This window comes from Stegodyphus dumicola, chromosome X1 (genome assembly GCF_044657685.1).
Source record: "Stegodyphus dumicola isolate Sdum_Otavi_A_Nest chromosome X1, ASM4465768v1".
Taxonomy (NCBI): Eukaryota; Metazoa; Arthropoda; class Arachnida; order Araneae; family Eresidae; genus Stegodyphus; species Stegodyphus dumicola.
In genome coordinates this window covers 23148922-23166349 of record NC_140780.1, presented here as the reverse complement: position 1 = coordinate 23166349, position 17428 = coordinate 23148922, and the positions used below count along the sequence as shown (strand labels likewise).

General features: G+C 31.9%; 2 protein-coding genes and 1 long non-coding RNA gene across 12 annotated transcripts in view; 2 read left to right on the top strand and 1 right to left on the bottom strand.

The window, feature by feature from the left end:
• The window catches only part of LOC118187431 (uncharacterized), a 61706-nt gene extending 50054 nt beyond the window's left edge, over nt 1–11652 (top strand). For 7 of the 9 annotated variants that reach the window (XR_004757938.2, XR_015038383.1, XR_004757936.2 and 4 more), the window contains 2 exons: nt 2930–3102; nt 11005–11652. This is a non-coding gene — a long non-coding RNA (uncharacterized LOC118187431). Of the gene's footprint in view, nt 1–2027; nt 2184–2403; nt 2423–2929; nt 3103–11004 lie in introns of those variants that run through there. The other 2 variants (XR_004757935.2, XR_015038384.1) reach the window with 2 other exon arrangements.
• Nucleotides 11653–12371: 719 nt separating this feature from the next.
• The window catches only part of LOC146993106 (organic cation transporter 1-like), a 93266-nt gene continuing 88209 nt past the window's right edge, over nt 12372–17428 (bottom strand). Inside the window, exon 10 of one of the 2 annotated variants that reach the window (XM_085807196.1) lies at nt 12372–14476. In XM_085807196.1, the coding sequence (XP_085663322.1) occupies nt 14368–14476 (109 nt within the window). In that variant the 3' untranslated portion in view covers nt 12372–14367. The remainder of the gene's footprint in view (nt 14477–17428) is intronic. The other variant, XM_085807198.1, reaches the window with a different exon arrangement.
• The window catches only part of LOC118187434 (DNA (cytosine-5)-methyltransferase 3B-like), a 487890-nt gene continuing 486086 nt past the window's right edge, over nt 15625–17428 (top strand). Inside the window, exon 1 of the mRNA XM_085807194.1 lies at nt 15625–16008. The gene's annotated coding sequence lies outside the window, so the exon portion shown is untranslated. The remainder of the gene's footprint in view (nt 16009–17428) is intronic.

Below are 17428 nucleotides of genomic sequence, written 5' to 3'. Positions count from 1 at the left end.
TATACTGGTCAGTTTTCCTTAGAAAGTCCTCCACGAAGGCATCCCTCATCTTAGGCAGATAGCCCTCGAGGCTTTGCCATAATCACACACATTTCATGCCAACGACAGTGTTTATACTTTTTTCCCTCAGAGTGTACAGAAGCAAACTAGATCATTTGCTCGTTCATTACTATGGAGATAATTATCTAGCAATGCCTTTTTTTTTCAGGTAATTTTGTACATTTTGTTAAATTTATATTTCATCAAACTTTAGGTCTTTTATAAAAAAACATTTGACTATAATAAGTATCACTTTCCTACACAATGGTTGTTTACCCCTTCACTGAATTTGCTTCTGTCAAACTATTTACTTTAAAATCAGTGCTATAATCGAAGAAGCTGATGACTAGTGATCACTTCTCCATTAGTCACCTCGTGATAAGATAGATGAACTGTCGTAGTTTACAAGATACAGGCTCAAATGCAGGCGAATGAAAATACTACATGGACCTTAAAAAGCATAGTGCTCCGATGAAGTCTGGTCCAAGGTGCGTGTTTTCTGCAGCATGCTAAACGCTTTGTTTTGTGTGCTGCAGCAAGCGGGACTTAAACAGCATATCTTCTTCCATACAGCCCTATCTCATGAAGATTTCAGGAACAGTAGACGTCGAAATTCGAGACCACTGGGAGTTTACAGCTCACGTAAGAGCTGTGAAGCTGGAGTGTCCAATAATGATCCTCATTCGTACTTTTGGATCTTGGTCAACCTTGTCCAGGTATTCACGATATGAGTCTAGTATTCTTAACCTGCTTCCACAAATTGCAGACGACACTAGGTGTTACATTGAGCTGTGTCGCCACCTACTTCTGAATGGCCTGCCTCCAGTCTGCTGACAAATCTCCGTCTCATTCCGTCATGCATACGTTGGTGGCTATTCATTTTACCTGATACCTCACAATATTTACCCAAACCTTGTGAGAAACACGTCAAATGTTGTGAAGGAGTCATTGGCAAATGTTTAACCCGGCAAATGTTGTGATCACACAATTCGCCAAGAACATCTCCTGCGATCATATAACTTCCGCATTCAAAGCTCCGCAGACACGTACGTGTAAGCTTACATATTCGACTCTGAATATTTGCATAATTCTTCTGAGGCATAATTGGTGCCTCTGGTTAAATACTTTCCATAAAAATTGCAAATTCTCTTAATTTTGCATACGAGTGTATTACGCTTGTTGGAACAGCTGTTATCTATGACTAATATTACAAAATAGACGAAATCTCAGCTTTTAAGAAGGAAACAGCTGTTCGACGCCTAAAAGAAAATCTTTCTTCAGCAGCCTAGACTAAGTCAAACTGAGGAAAAAAAACTACAGTACAGAGTGTCCTTGCTTCATTCTCTGTTTGTGCTGCAAGGTGATGAGTTATGACACTCTACGTACCGTAGATGTAATTTATTCAACGGTTATTCGTTACCTTCTCGCGCCAGAAGTGCATTAGGCGATTTCTTCATTTCCATTTTCTTTTTTGTCATATTATAGGATGTAACTCATTAAATTCTCAGAGATTAGAGCTAATTTCTGCCCAGTTATGAAGATAATGAGCATCGAAACTTAACAGACTTATTAGGATTATAAAAAATGGAATAAAAAATATATATTTCAAACTTTCGAAATTAAAAACAAATATTTTGTTAAGAACTGTGTTCTCTAAGCGTGTGTTGGGAAAAAATAATGCATTAAATTTTTGATATGCTGATTTGCAATAGCATTTATTATAAATAAATGATAAATTACCCTGAAAGGTATGATCAAAACATCAGGATTTTAAACGTTTTGACGCGCAAAACGTATAGCAATACTTTTTATTTCATATTTACTTTCTAATAATATTGATTTGCAAACCCTTCGCAAAAGCGAGTCAAAAATTTACATTTTCTGGAACTTAAAAAGAAGTTTCCCTGTTTTGCATCATACTGCCCAAATGAACCAATCCTACCTTCTTGCTTCTATGTACTAGAAGGGAATACATTGATCGCTAGAAGGGAAAAGAGGGAGAAACCTGTTGTTTCAACTGTTCGCCCGAACGGACAACTACATTTGATTACAAAGAAAAATGATGAACAGCAATAAAATGGTGTGTCTGCTATTTTGTGCGATTGTCTTCGGTAACAGTTTCATTTGCGATGCAAGTCCAGTCCGTAAGTTTAATTTTAGAATAACCTTTTTCTTTTGTTGTCATGTTGCCAATCTCCACGCCCCCTCGGAAAAATACACTTTTCTTGTTCGATTTTCCGAAAGATGCATGCGAGTACGTTTATCATTAAAAGATGGTTTTCATCAAAAGCAGTCTTAGAAAAGAGTATGTTTATAAAGTATACGAATCAAAATAGCATGTGCCATTTTGTCTAAAGCCATTCAAATACTTTTACGCTGAAAAGTACTAGACCTTATATTTTATTAATTCTTTAAGCTACAAATTAATGGTATATATATTTTGCAAGAATTTGAAACTGAAATAAACGTTTTAAATTATTCAGTATTTAATTTTTCTTTCTTTTGATCAGATTTTCTTGTTTTCCATTCTCAGTTTCTGTTTCATGTCAAATTTCTTATAATTTAAACACATATTTCCTTTCTTAATTGCTTAGAAAGTGTTTTGTTTAATATTTTCTAAGATTAAATGCAAATTTATTTTTTAATTGCATATGCATTTTATTTATAAAATATATTATTTATAATAAAACTTTTCCTTTACTTTTTCAGCTCTTACCTCCACTCTTCTCATTTTTCTCTTTAAAAGTTTATGATTTTTTTAGTTAGTTTAAGCACTAAATTTTTATAAAGTACTATTGTACTGCACTGTACTGCATATGCAGTGTTGCACTAATTTGTACTGCATATGCTATAGTATGTTTATTAACAAAAATTACTTATTCATTTTTAGCTTCTCCAATAGAATACAATTGTACTGAATACAGATGCCAAGAATTCTTTTATCCTTGCTCTAATTGGATAGAAGATCTGCTGTGTCCAGAGGGTTCCAAATGCTGCAAGGATTTCTGATAGATATTTCGTCTCAGCATTCTTATTCCTCTCTATGTGAGACAGAAATCTTCAGTAAGTAGATTATATATTGTCCTGGATAAAGGGAAAGATATGTGTCATGCGCTTCGCAAGAAATATTTCTTCCTCTTTCTTTACCATATCCCATTGACTTTTATTACTTTTCCTTTCGTGTTTATATTAGTTAAGAAATACTAACTAAAGATGATGGATGTATCACAATTTGTATAAATTTACTGAATTAACGTCTGGAAAGTGGTTAAGAGTTATTCGTTTAAAGTCTTCGTATTTCAAAGTGAAAAGCTTCTGTTTAAGTATTCTTTAAAGTGAAAAATGGGAACAGGCTCTTAGAAAAGACACTCTAAGTGAAAAGTGAATGAGTTGTAAAATACCAGAAAGAAAAATAACGTTTTACTAATGAAATATATTATTTTATCAATATTTGTTATTAATTTTTTGTTGCTACTTTTAGGTTTCTTTGAATGTTGGAAACTTCCCATGCCAGTGAAATATAACTATCAAAATTCTAAATTTAACTCTCTTCTCTCTAAAACATATTTAATCTTGGTAAGGTAAGACCCTTTATAAAACAAAGGATGCGTGCATGAAATGGGCTGGATTTCCTTTTGGAGTCTTTTTTTTTATGATTCAGCTTGTTATTACTGCTAAGAAATTCGCCAGTAAAATGTTTTATGTATTCAACGTCTTCATTCCAGTGTTTTACTTAAAATATTTTTTATAACGACTTTAGTTGAGAATATATGGCAGCCCGCAAAAAGGCCATAGGGCGACGTAAAGTCTGTCAGAAGGGTCAGGCTGCGTCCCTCGTATCATATACATTTTCTCAACTAAGTATATGTATGTACGTAAATATGCAATACGTAAATACATATGCATATTAAACATGAAATAAATCAAAAGTAACTATAGATCATACTCAAGTTTCACTAAAAGCTACAATGGAACCTAGGAATATGTCGTAAATCAAAATTGCAAAAAATAAATTATGAATAAATAAAGGTTTAAACTTGCAAAAATTTAAAAAAGGCCTAATATATATGTTACGGTGAAAGACCGAAATCTGGAGAATGTCGACTTTCACCGATGATGTCAACATTCACGTAGTCGCTTGGTGTATGTCCGAAATATTTTCCAAATACTCTTATTTCTGACTTACACCGGTAAATGTCGACATTCACCGTGTACTAATGGTGAATGTTGAACATATAAGAATATTATATTTCCTTCTCCGAAATTCATTCGGGAAAAAAACGCACTTGAGACTCAGAATAAGAATATAAGAACTTAAAACACACAGTACATTCAAAATGAGAAAAGAAAATAATAGAAGTTATAAACTTACCAAATTATGTGATTCAAATCTTATTTATTGCAACAACTTAAACTATTATGACACTTTCAATTGCACAAGAGACCCTTGCTTTTACAACTGCATTTATTTGTGGAACACTTCCTTTTGGAATGGCAGCGTGTACATACACTCCTCTCTTTTTGACCTACACCAGAGCATGTCTGTGATTGTCGACATACACCGGTGAGGGTCCGAATGTACAAGAATGTAAAGAAATATTCGATCTTTCATCGACGTATTTGGTGAATGTTGACATTCTCCGGTGCAAGTCGACATTCTCCAGTTTCGGTCTTTCACGGTAACATATATATATAACAATTTTTCAGATGATGATAAAAAAATTTTAGTGAGAGTTCGCTGCGTATGAAAGCCTGCAAATGAGAGAGCGGAAAGTCGGGAATATGGTATTAAAAGTAGGATTACAACCTCCTTTTCATTTAGACTTAAAATGTGGGGCCGAACTAAGAAGCCATGTTTCTAATGACTGAAAGTATTATAGTGTTGTTCATTAAAGACGGAAATAACTACTTCAGAATGATTTTAAATCATGTAATATAAGTACTTCTCATTATGTTGTGTAAATTTGTATTACTGTAGCTTATTTTTGGAACAATTATTTCATAACGCCTAGAGTTTCAGCTGTGGTTTCTTTTTTAAATTTCTAAAAGGATTTTAATTATTCTGTTAATTCCATTCGCAAATGTAAACATTATTAAGCTTATTTATTAGCAGTCACTATTAGCCAAAATCACTATATTTATTAAATTTTTGGTTTTATTTGATATATTTTGTTTATTTTGAACGGGTTAAAAATATTTAAAGTTCACGTTGTTTTATAACTATTTCTATCTTTTTATAACCTTTTTTTAGCCGATTTTCTATTAAAATGAACTAAAATTTGGTTGCAAATTTTAAGTGTGCTTTAAATGAGGGTAAAATGCTCATTATGAGCAGCATATTTCCCATACTATAGGAAACATGACAAATTAAGCGAAATGTCGATTTTGCATTTTAGTTTCTCCGACTCTCGCAGTGTAGCTTATTGAAATCAAACGTTTCCGCTTCACTAACAGATGCGTTAACATTTTTTAATCTTGTTTGATGTGAGTTGATTATGAATTTCTAAAATTGATAAAAAATGCTGTAGGAAGTGATGCAAGACTTCAAACTAAATAAAAAGAAGGAAATTGACAAATATGTTTAGAGTGTGCACCTTACAATCATTCCTAAATCTGCAGTTCATAGCACTCAGATATTAATCAATAGAGCAAAGATGTATAACCTGTTTTGAAGCTTCAGAGTTCTTACACTCTTCTTTCGTAATCAGAGGGACCATCTGTATGAGTAAAAGGGTACTTGAATCAAGATTTTGAAACTCATCGCTGTTTATTTAAATAAGCAATTGTAATTGTTAAAACTATGTCATATTTTAATTAAATATGTAGCGGGCATTATAGGTTATGTTAGGCAAATTTTCTCCATCAGGAGAAAAATAAAATTATAATTCTGCATTTCCCTTTCGCAAATGAGAAATGTTCCCCGAACATGTCAGAATTACCAAGGGAGAAAATTTCGTACTTAGCGAAAGAATTCACTGCTCTCTTATTCTTTTCTGAAACAGCAGTTTGTTGTTGATACTCTAGTGCATTTATTATGGTATACACACTACGGGTACTATTCTGCATGTTCGTCATCTTCTCTGTTTCAGGTAAACAAAATTATTAATTTAGCTGCTTCTTAAATATTTTTGGAAAGTTTAAATCTCAGTAATGTTCTTTGGGCTATTATAATACTAAGAATATTAAAACGTTTGCTTTCTGATTCGAAATGATGGTGTCTGTGCGTATGCTGACTGAAAATGTTTCAAAAAAGGGCCAATAAAATACTGATGCATATATGTTCCTTAAAAGATTCTTGATTTCTAACTTATTTTGATGTTTTTAAATAATTAAAAAAATGTGTAATACTATATCATTTAGAATGCAAATTTAGTAAAAGAGAAACTGTTTAATTTATATCATTTACTGTTTAATTTGTTCATTTATAATTCTCTTACACACTTTGTTTTCTATAATGAATATGTGAAGAAGATTTATGAAACGCTGTTTATATATATAGCTGTCTAACTGGGTTTCTCTCACTTAACATATGTATGTTTAAGGAACTGAGCCGTTAATTCTCGTCATTAATGTCTCTTTAGGCATGATTCATTTTTAGTAATAAAAGGGGAAAAGCACAAAATGGCGACGAAGTACATGGTTCATTTTCATGAGCTTAAATAGTTAAAAATTTAAAAACGTGATTGTACACCTCTCTAAATGTAGTTTTAATAAACAAAACAATAATTTAACAAAAAAAAACTCCCATGTCATGTAAATTATGAAGGCATTTCAGAAAGAAGTAAATTAAGAATTCGTTTATATACAGAATTCGTTTGCATTTAAAAATAATTTTAAATTACTTCGTCGCCATTTTGTGCTTTTCCCCTTTTATTACTAAAAATGAATCATGCCTAAAGAGACGTTAATGACGAGAATCTTTGTTGATTATTTGATTTAGAATGTATCTTTGCACTTCATAAGCATCGGAAACTATAGTATGGACATTAAAGATTCAAGAAAAATGAAAGCTATTATGAAATTTGAGTTGTTGTGTTACTCTGAAATAGATGCTTGCATTCTCTCTTAATCCTGGCTTATCTTTTGTTTGTGTACATGGGAACTGATTATTTAAAAATATTCAAAATACTAAATACTAAATATTTTTATTTACACTAACAAACATAAGTATAAATTTAGTCTAGTTTACTCCATATAGTTCACTAAAAATTTAACAGTTTTATTTTTCCAGAGATAATTTTAATCTGCATAAAGATTATTTTTCAAAAATTTGACATTTGTAGTTTAGTTTTAAAAAGTATTAATCATACAGCAATTTGGATATGACACTTTGCTCACTTTCAACATTTGTTTTTCAGTTATTCTCTTTTTATTATGTATAAATTTTACACATGTATATAAGATAATGAGCAAGTAAGATAAAAGTCCATTTAAAACAGCCCCTTAAAGGGGCTCATTCACCTTAAACCCCTTATGATCTTCGAATATGTGACTGTTACAAGAATTGGGATATTTTATTTATTTTAAAAGCAATTGCTTCCAACTTTTTACAGCTGACTACATAATATAGGTGCTTTGGAAACTAGTAACCAGAAAGTTTGTGTTGCCATAAATAGTTTTATAATTTAATCCGCTTTGTGATAAAATTTTCGTTATATTTTCACTTAGCGCGCATGTTATTTTAAAAACTTTCTAATGGTACGTACTTGAAATTGATGGAATTCTTTATATGGACACTATTTTCTAACTGAACAAAAAATCTGATGAATATTTTAATATTAAAAAATTTTATGCTCGAAAACATTACAATTTTTTTAATAAAATACATTTTATAAACTCAATTCCAAATAAAATAAAAATTTAACATGAAATTCTTACAACTTTTGGTTTACAGTCGTTTCCAAATGTTATAAAAGCTATATATTAAATATGGAATTAAATTGTGCGCGCAAGGTGGAAACACGACGAAAAATTTTGTCACAAAACGTATTAAATTATAAAATATTTGTGGCAACACAAACTTTCTGATTAGTATTTCAGAAAGCAGCTATATTATCTAGTCAGCTGTAAAAAGTTGGAAGTAATTGCTTTTAAAATAAATAAGTTATCTCAATTCTTGCAACAGTCACATATTCGAAGATCGTATGTGTTTTAAGGTGTACGAGTCCCCTTAAGTTATCTTCTTAATTTGATTACTTCCCCTTTCTATCCTATAAACAGTAACTTGCTTATAATAAATCTTTCTGAACCTTGCCGTTTCAAAACTAATTCGTATCATATGATTCTTTTACGAAAGCTAATGACGCATGTAGTTACATAACCGCAAAAGTGAAACTAAAGTTTTCTCCTCGTATTAACGTATTCCGATGCTCTAGCCATTCGATTATTGGCAGTCGAAATAGTTTTTAGAAATCCAGTCATATACTTTTCTCCCTAACGTTAATAGAATATTGTTATTGTGACGATTGAAAGGAAATATAAGTTTTCGGTCGTATTGTAAAGACATTAGGAATTTTATAAGCAGTGGACTTGAAACATAGCAATGCCCTCGCCGGGATTCGAGCCATGGGACCTTTCGAAAATGCGCAGAACGTGCAGACCACTACACCACGCAGGCACGCTAAGAAGGCGGGAGAAATACATTATAATATAACATAGAATTATTGTACCCACCTGTATAGAATCACCTAGAAAGTTCTAGCTCAAAGCTAAAGAAGAAAAAATATTCGAAAAAAGAAGAAAAGAAGCTTATAATTTTATTTTTCCTTCTATTTAGGTTGTAATAGAGTTTCACAAGATAATATACGTTTGATTGCATGTGGAGTGAAATTTCAATTTAAATTCAACCAAAAGCGTTTAAGAATAATTTTAAATATACTTTTTTAAATACATTATTTTCGTAAATTAAATTAGGTTCTCGTTTAACTTATAACAGTTAATTTTTACACTGTTGCAATAACTAACAAGTAAAATTCACTACTAAAACTACTGTATTAAATTGAAAACTACAGTATTAAATTGAACTGCAGAGCAAATACTATAATATTCCTTACGCTAATAGCATGCTGCATAGGATTGTATTATATTATTTGATTATGGCAAAGCTACAGGTACAGGGCATTTGTTTTACACTGACAGTACTCAGAGCTTGATCTATCAGCTGAAATGCCACCAAATTTGGCACGGGGACTAATGACGACATGGAAAAAAAGATTCCATGAAAAAAAAGTTTTAAAAGTCGCCGATAAACGAAAATATAGCTCTGTTGTAATCTGCACAGCTGAGAATTAGACAAATGAATGGCAAAAAAGAAATTTCATTGCAACACCTCGTTAATGCAACAAATGAGCTGTTCCAAAAGTTTACAGAGGTGATACTTCATTGCACCATAGCATTTTATTTAGGGAAAGTATTTCTCGTCTTGGGAATAGACCTCTTTCAGTATGACCACTCTTCTCATGGACTAGACACTACAGCCTATGGCCAAACGTAACAGGTTGCCAGGACTGCTCAGCTCAGCATGGTTGTCCTTTAAAGTTCTCTTATCCGTTAAGGTCAAGACCCAACCAATATAGGCCTTGGACCCCATAGAAAAAAGTCGCATGTAGTTAGATCTGAGAAAGGAGGCTGCAGTGAAGGTTCGGGAAAAGCGACTTATACCCTTTTCTTCTGTAAAGTGCTGGCATAACGGCATCTGTGCCAATATACCAATGTGCGGTCGTGCTACATACTGCATCAAATTTACCTAATCCAGCCTTTGCTAAAGTTGTTGAATGAGAAAACCAGTTAGCATGATACCTTTATATACTAATGGTACAGGTCTGTGGCCCTGTTAGAGTAATGACCTGGTCCGATGATAAAACCTGCTGTGAAGCTACAAACAGTGAGTTTTGGTAAATTCAGTAGGTTTTTGAAATGCATGGGGCTGTTCGGATGTCCATATTCGAGAATAAGGAGTGTTAACAGTGCCTTTTAGGTGAAAATGGGCCTTATCTCCTCACAAAATTCTCCACGGCCAAGCATCGTTGACGTCTATCCTGGAAAGAAATGTCAGAGCAAATACCACCCATCGTTTTGGGCGTCTTCAAGTCCAGCAGTCGTGACATCATAAACTGTCCCGTCCGGCACCAGTATCCATTCTCTACCGAAGGATCCTGTTCCTTTAAATTTTGAATTACGTCTTTCAGTACATTGATTGATAGAGAGCCTTTATGCAAGTTGTTATGATTTCTAAACTCACGATAACCGACAGCTGCGTTTGATTGGTGAAGACAAAGCAAATTCACAATTAACGTGGACTGAGGTAAAGCGAGACGCATGCTGAACCCAGCTAACATTCGGAATTTTCTTCGGTATTATCCTCTTAACTTTAATTACTGTAGCTGTTGCCATTTCCTTATTTGGGCAGTTGCATTTTAAAATTTTACCTGAGCTTCATGCAAATTTTTAGCATCGTTGACTACAATAGCACCATATGTTTCCCATCGGCGACTTTAGAAACATTTTTTCACGGAGGTTTTTCTATTTCCAATGTCATCATTAGTTCCCCCTACCGAATCTACTGGCATTTCAGCTCGTAGATCAAGTTACAGATGACTCTGATCTGATCAGTTTAAAAACAAACACTCTATACTCACTAGGGCTACCTGCTTAGAGAAAGCGAAGCCTTCTAGAGGACTTCCTAAAGAAAATGGGGTCATGTTCTAGCGAAAAAACACGAAACTTCTCATGCAGTTAATCTGGATTTAACTTGGGTCGAACTACCAGTGGTACAAAGATTTACTAATGAAGCGGAATATCTTAAAACTTTGTTCCTATAGAAGGAGACCACTTTGACATTTTATGAAGGAAATATATTTCCGAAATAATTTTATTTTAAAACTATCTATTAAGTTGTAAAATATTTTGTAACATACAAACATAACGAAAATGAGATTGTAAATAACTTGTTTTACATTTTAACAGATATTGCATTTGCTCCTCTGACTGCTTGCATGGCTCCACGAATCTGCAGACCTGTCAATCGTTGCTGCTTCCCTCGAGACGGGGACTGTCCTGTTGGAAAAGTTTGCTGTCAAATGTGGAGGTTGAGCTAACAAAGCGATCAGCACATTTTCTTGTAGTTGGCTGAATTTCTCATTCAACTGATACTCAAAATGTTTTGTTGTTGGATATAAATGTAAAAATTTTAAATAAGCATTTATTAGAAATTTTATTTGTTTTCACAAAGTGCATTTCTTTCCTATGCGTGTTTTCCTATCTTCAATGTAAACTGTTCTAAACGTGATCATTGAAAATGCTTTTCTTAAAAGTATTTTGCTGCGTGCTTTTGATTGATTTATATTTTAACAGGATAACCGTTTTAAAATTGTAACAGACGATAAAAATTTATCGAAGTTGTACTTTACATGATATTGCTTCATCTGTTTTATGATAGACGATAAAAGTGTACGGCAATTTTATTTTTCATGAAATTTCGTGTGTTTCTTTTGTAATAACCGATAAAAATGTGTGCCAGGTCTATTTCATAAAGAGTTTCTTATGTTTTCAATATTTTTATTTGCTGAAAACAAATGTGGAGCTTAGAATAAAAAATCCAATTTATCACTGAAATTACTTCAATATCTTTGGTTGTTTTGTATTACTTCAGTTACGTGTGTATCCTAAATGTTGTCTTAAACGTGATAACTTATATTTTTGAAGACCTATTTTTCAAGTAAATTTGCTTAACGAAATAGCATTTATTTAAAAAACAATTAAATTAAATTGAAAACTGAAGGGACATGAATCGTATATAAGGTAAATTATGTTAAGTTCTCATTTTAACCAAAAATGATATAACACATGGATTATGAAACATCAAGAGGGCTGAAGATACGTTTATCGGCAACATGATGATGAGACATACGAAGCAGAAAAAAAAAAAAAAACTCATATTGTCCATACTCGCATTTACATGCTAGTACATTTACTTTAAATGATTAGGCTTCACTCCTAGGAACAAAGTTTTATTTAAAATGTTAAGTTTTATTCAAAATTCAAGTAAACTCGCTTAACGAAATAGTATTTATTTAACATATGTAATAACTTGAAAGCTGAAGAGACATGAATCAATGCATACAGGTTCCTAATTTCAACCAAAAAAAATATATATGAAATATGAATTAGATGTGAATTAGGATAGCAACATCTGGAGAATTGAAGGTACGTTTATTGGCATCGTGAAAATGCAACATACGAAAGATCCAACATACGATAATAAATCCATGTTGTCCATACTCTCATTTAGTTGCGAATGTAATTTCTGTAAATGAGTTTACTTGAAGCGAGTCTTCCATTCTAGGAACAAAATTTTATTCAAAATTTAAATTAAATGAACGGAAAAACACTATTTTGTAACACTTAAAGATGATATTTTTCAATCAAACAGAATTTTTAGCAATAATTTACTTGTTTGCTGGGTTACAAAAATATTACAATATACTGAAACATTTCAATGTTATGAAGAATGACACCATTACAAGTTATCAGAATCAGAATATATCAGAATGTATCTCGAGTCTTTCAGTATCAGAATGTATCAATGGCAAGTACTGTATTAAATGAACTACAAGGCTTCTTCACTTTTTGGTCTTCAGTGGCACTGATTCTTTTAAGTTCAAGAACATAATAAAGATTTGTACATAAAGCATAAAAATACTTAACCTAGGCATAATACATAAAATATTCAAATGCCTGTTTAGAATCTGGAAATAAATTATTTGACAATTTTAATTCTAATGTCAATTATCTGAGGCAAAACATTTCGAGCTGTGGTTCATTTTTAAAGACTGTCATCAAAATGATTTATTTTTTAAAAGGAATTATTTATGATAGTGCTAATTTCTTTCTTTCCTTCAATACATAGCAGGAAATATAAGGCTGTACAATATTTGTGTTTCCATGCATGCTTTTGATTTAATCAAATTTAAATTCCCATTTTGAAACTTAGAAATCAATATATATAAAGTTAAAGTAGTTTAATTTACGTTAATGTTAAATATGTTTTATGTTAAATGTGTTAAAATATTTAAAGGATCATTAGGTTTACCTCACAAAATGAAGTAATCATAATGGAAGAATGAATACAGGTAAAAATATTTCAGCTTAGCATATATCTGCACTGATGTCCATTTGAAGTGAATTCTTTTTATTTTCAATATATCTGATGAATTCAGAACAAAAGTTTGCTGTCAAATGTGATAGTCAAATCGTTTCTAAATGTGATATATCTCTTTTTATAAACCTTTGAACAATATTCAAGTAATCTAAATGTAATCATTAAATACTTATACAAAATATATTTCTTTTGAACTAAACTACTTTTAAGCATTCATGGCAATTAACCTAACACTAAAGTTTCAGAAATATTTTATTCATTTTCATACACATATATGAAAGTGCCATTCAAATTGAACTGTGAATGCATCACTATCTAAATTACATAATATATATGTATATATATATATATATATATATATATATATATATATATATATATATATATATATATATATAAAACAATAACGTGATCTCGAGTCTTTCAGTAACAGAAAAATAATGAGAATTCAAGTCAGGAAATGGTATGGTATGGTATGGTATATTTAATTGTGACAAAGCACTCGAGAGCTATCAGCCTACAAGTCAAGAAATGGAGTCCAATGATAAACATAAACATTCATGTTAAAGCAATTTTAACATAAAGTAACTAAGAATCTGTGAAAGAAGAACCGCATTTTTTTAGAAAGGGACTGAATTTACCCACGTATAAATTAAAGTTGACTCCTTCATCTAAAAATATCAGTAAACAGTTTTAGTATAGCAGTAGCACTCATTTTTCATTAACTACGATAATGAAAAATGATTCAATTAGCTAAAATCTTTAGTAGTGTAGTGTAACGTTAATTCATTTTACTTATATAGTAATTCCTAGCCTAACATGGTTAATAAGTCATTCTAAAATGCTGTGTTAGGTAAAGTAGTTTTTAATCCGATATAAATATACTCACAAAATATTCTATTTCATCTAATTAGTTTTATATTATTTTTTTAACTGCTCATCTAAAATAAAAAGGAAACAAAACAATAAAATTTGTAAATAATTTTATTAATTTTTAATTTCTAAATTGTTTTAAAAACATTTTGAGAAGTTCATTCAGGATTATTTTCTTTTAACCGTAGATACTTCATCTTCATTGACTCTGTTTACTGCAGCATCAGACTTGTGGCGAACTCATGAGCTGCTTTCATGATTTGGACAGCTGATCCGTAAGTTGTTGGTGCGATTGTTCAATAGCCCAAAATATTATCTGAAATTGTTAATATTCGTTTTTGATGGCCGTAAAAAATCGCCAAACTACTGTTGACGCCAGTGCTGCCAAAAATAATTGCGGCAACCCTGCCGCAAGAAAGGAAGTATAATAGTAAATAACTATTTAAGATTGATGTTTTAATTTAGATGAAAGGTTAATTTCATATAATACTTTTTTATTATTATAATTTATATAAAAAAGGCTAAACATGTATTATAATTTATATAAAAATTGCTAAACATAACTGAATGGATGCCTGCATCGCTATTTCGCTACCGAGTTATCACTAAAGCATAGTTTCATCTCGTTGGTCGTTCAAATATAATTTTCTATAATGAATGATGCCTTTACTTTGAAAAAATTCTCGGTAAAGTGCAGAATCGCCACTTATTTGTTTGCCGCTTTTTACAAGGCTAAAAACAACTGGATTTTTGTTAATTTTCTTTTACTTTTTAAGTGAAAATAGGTCGATGTGTACATAGATAAAGGTTGTGCGCAGTGCCATTTTTGTGCAATTCTGGGATTTTTTGTAAGTGAAAATAGGTCAGTGTGTACATGGATACCGAATATGTGCAATTCTTAAAAACGGGTCAAGCAGTGGGTGATTCTGCACTTTACCCAAAATTCTATTGCAGACTTTTCGTTATGGGCAATTCTCAAATTGTTAAATCCATAGAATATCAAAAAGGATTTAAAGTCAAAAAAGATTTAAAAATTAAATTAGTATTTTAATGGCGTCATAAGAAATATACAACTATATAAACTTGCGCAATTTGAAATCAACGCGTACGCTAGATTTGGCGCGCTGTTAAATGGGCGCGTTTGCTAGATTTGGCGAATTGTGCATACATTTTCGCTGCAGTTTTTTTACCGTCCTCAAAACGGAATAGTACCCTGAAATTTTATCAAATTCATTTCGCTTTAAGAAGCTTACTTCTTTGGTAAATTAATAATCGTGTTACTCTTGTTATTGATACATAAGGAAATGATCTCTCACCTCTTCAAAGTTTGAATCCAATAATCCCTACGCTCTTGCCATTACTTCGGTTAAACTTAATTTATGTTCAGTAATTTGAATTTCACCAAATACTGCGACAATTTTTTCTATAAACTATATAAAACCAGTTGCGCAAAGAGCTCCAAAAGCCTTTTCAAGGCGTTACGTAGTCCGTCTTAAAGGGAAGTTTCGCCAGTAAAATGTAGTTTATTTGTTTCAGTACAGAAAACTCGTTAAGGCTATATGCCTAAAAGAAGACAGGACTTCATGGCTGTCGCTGCTGAGCACGAATTGAGTGAACCTCACGAACTGAAATGAACTGAGGACTAAAATAAAACCAAAGAGACTTAGAACGAGGGGGAAGCAGCCATGGTTGCTGCTTACGTGTGTGAAATGAAGAGAAACAGCCATGATTGCTGCTTACGTGCTTTGTAATTAATATGCTTCTACGACTTAAGTTCTTACTTAAGTACTTAACTACTAATAACGTGTGTTGTGTTGTTAAATGAAGACTCCCATTTTTAGTCTGGATTAGCTCATTTTCGACTGGATTAGTTCCCATTTTTAGACTGGATTTTTTTAGAGTTCTGTCAAGCCGTCCATCACGAAGAAGACACAAGGGTAAGTTTACCTTTGACATATTTTATTGATCGTCTAAAAATGGCAGACCTTTTTAAGGGAAATTGGGTCATATTTAATCACGCACTTGGAAAAAGCCACGAAAACAGCCATGCAGCTAGCCTGCTTGCAGGGATTAGAACTCTGCTCAAACTACCAGTGTTCTGCACTTTCAACCGCTAGAATCTCTGGTGAAACCTCTCACTAAAGGGAAATAGGTTGCAATGAATAAACTATACTAAAGAGTTAAATGAAACTGTGCTAAGCGAGAGATGACCGTATTTCATTTAGAAGCACTTCAAATTCTTTTATACCACTTTGCATTATTTTAATGTTTTGAATTCTATTTCTATATTATTTTCGGTAATGGTAATCTATTTTCATTTTATTAAATTTTTGTAATGTGCACTAAATATTTTAAAGCACACCTAAGTAGTCTACGGATTTCATGAACATGTGTGTGGGTGTGTATACATCAGAGATTTTTTCCCTCCATATCAATTAATAATCAATACATAATTAAAAGTTGTAAACTGTCAAATGTTTTCGCCATTATGTTTTACCTTCGGATATTATAAATCTCCTAACTTAAGTTCTAAAAAAAGGCCTTTATAACTTTTTTTTAAGATAATTCGAATAACGATTATTGGAAGAGTAGAAGCAACAAAAATCGGTGTAACATTCATAAATTTGCAAGAGTAGTTTCGAAGGTTTAAATGCAGAACTGAAAATGAATCGTCTGCATTTGCACTTCTAGCTGCTGAAGAAAAACATTCTGTATTCAAACTTTCGAAACTAGTCCGGGAAATATATAAGTATTATGCTGATTCTTGTTGCTTTAACTCCTCCAATAATCATTATAGAGTTTTTTCAGAAGAGTTTTTAACCTCAGTTCCATGAAATAAATCGCATGAATTTTTATTTCGCAATATTAGAGATATCATTTCAGTATTGCAGTGAGCATGAATAGATCACCGTTGTACGCGCAGCTGAGTCTCCGCCCTACATTAATTTAAGGTGTAAGTATAAGAGCAACGTTTTTCCCCCTTACCATTTGACATTGCTGTTTGAACAGCTCGTTTTAATTTATTTTATATCCAGAATTTCTGAAAATTAGTTCTTACGTTATTAATCCAGTCTTAACGTTTAGCTTAAAATTTCGTGTACTATACAGGAATTTGAAAACGGAACTCAATTAGTAACTTCAAACTAGTTTGAAACTTTCAGATAATATTTACTTAATACTAATAGTAGCGGGGGGGGCGGAATTTTACGAATTTCCGTATAATCGCTCCACGAATTCTTTCTCCCACCTCTTCAATAAAATTATTTTATTTATCACTCATGCACTGGAACAAGAACTCACTCAATTGTCATCGTTAAAAATAATTACTTGTGAATGGAGAAAAAGCTGAAGGTTCAC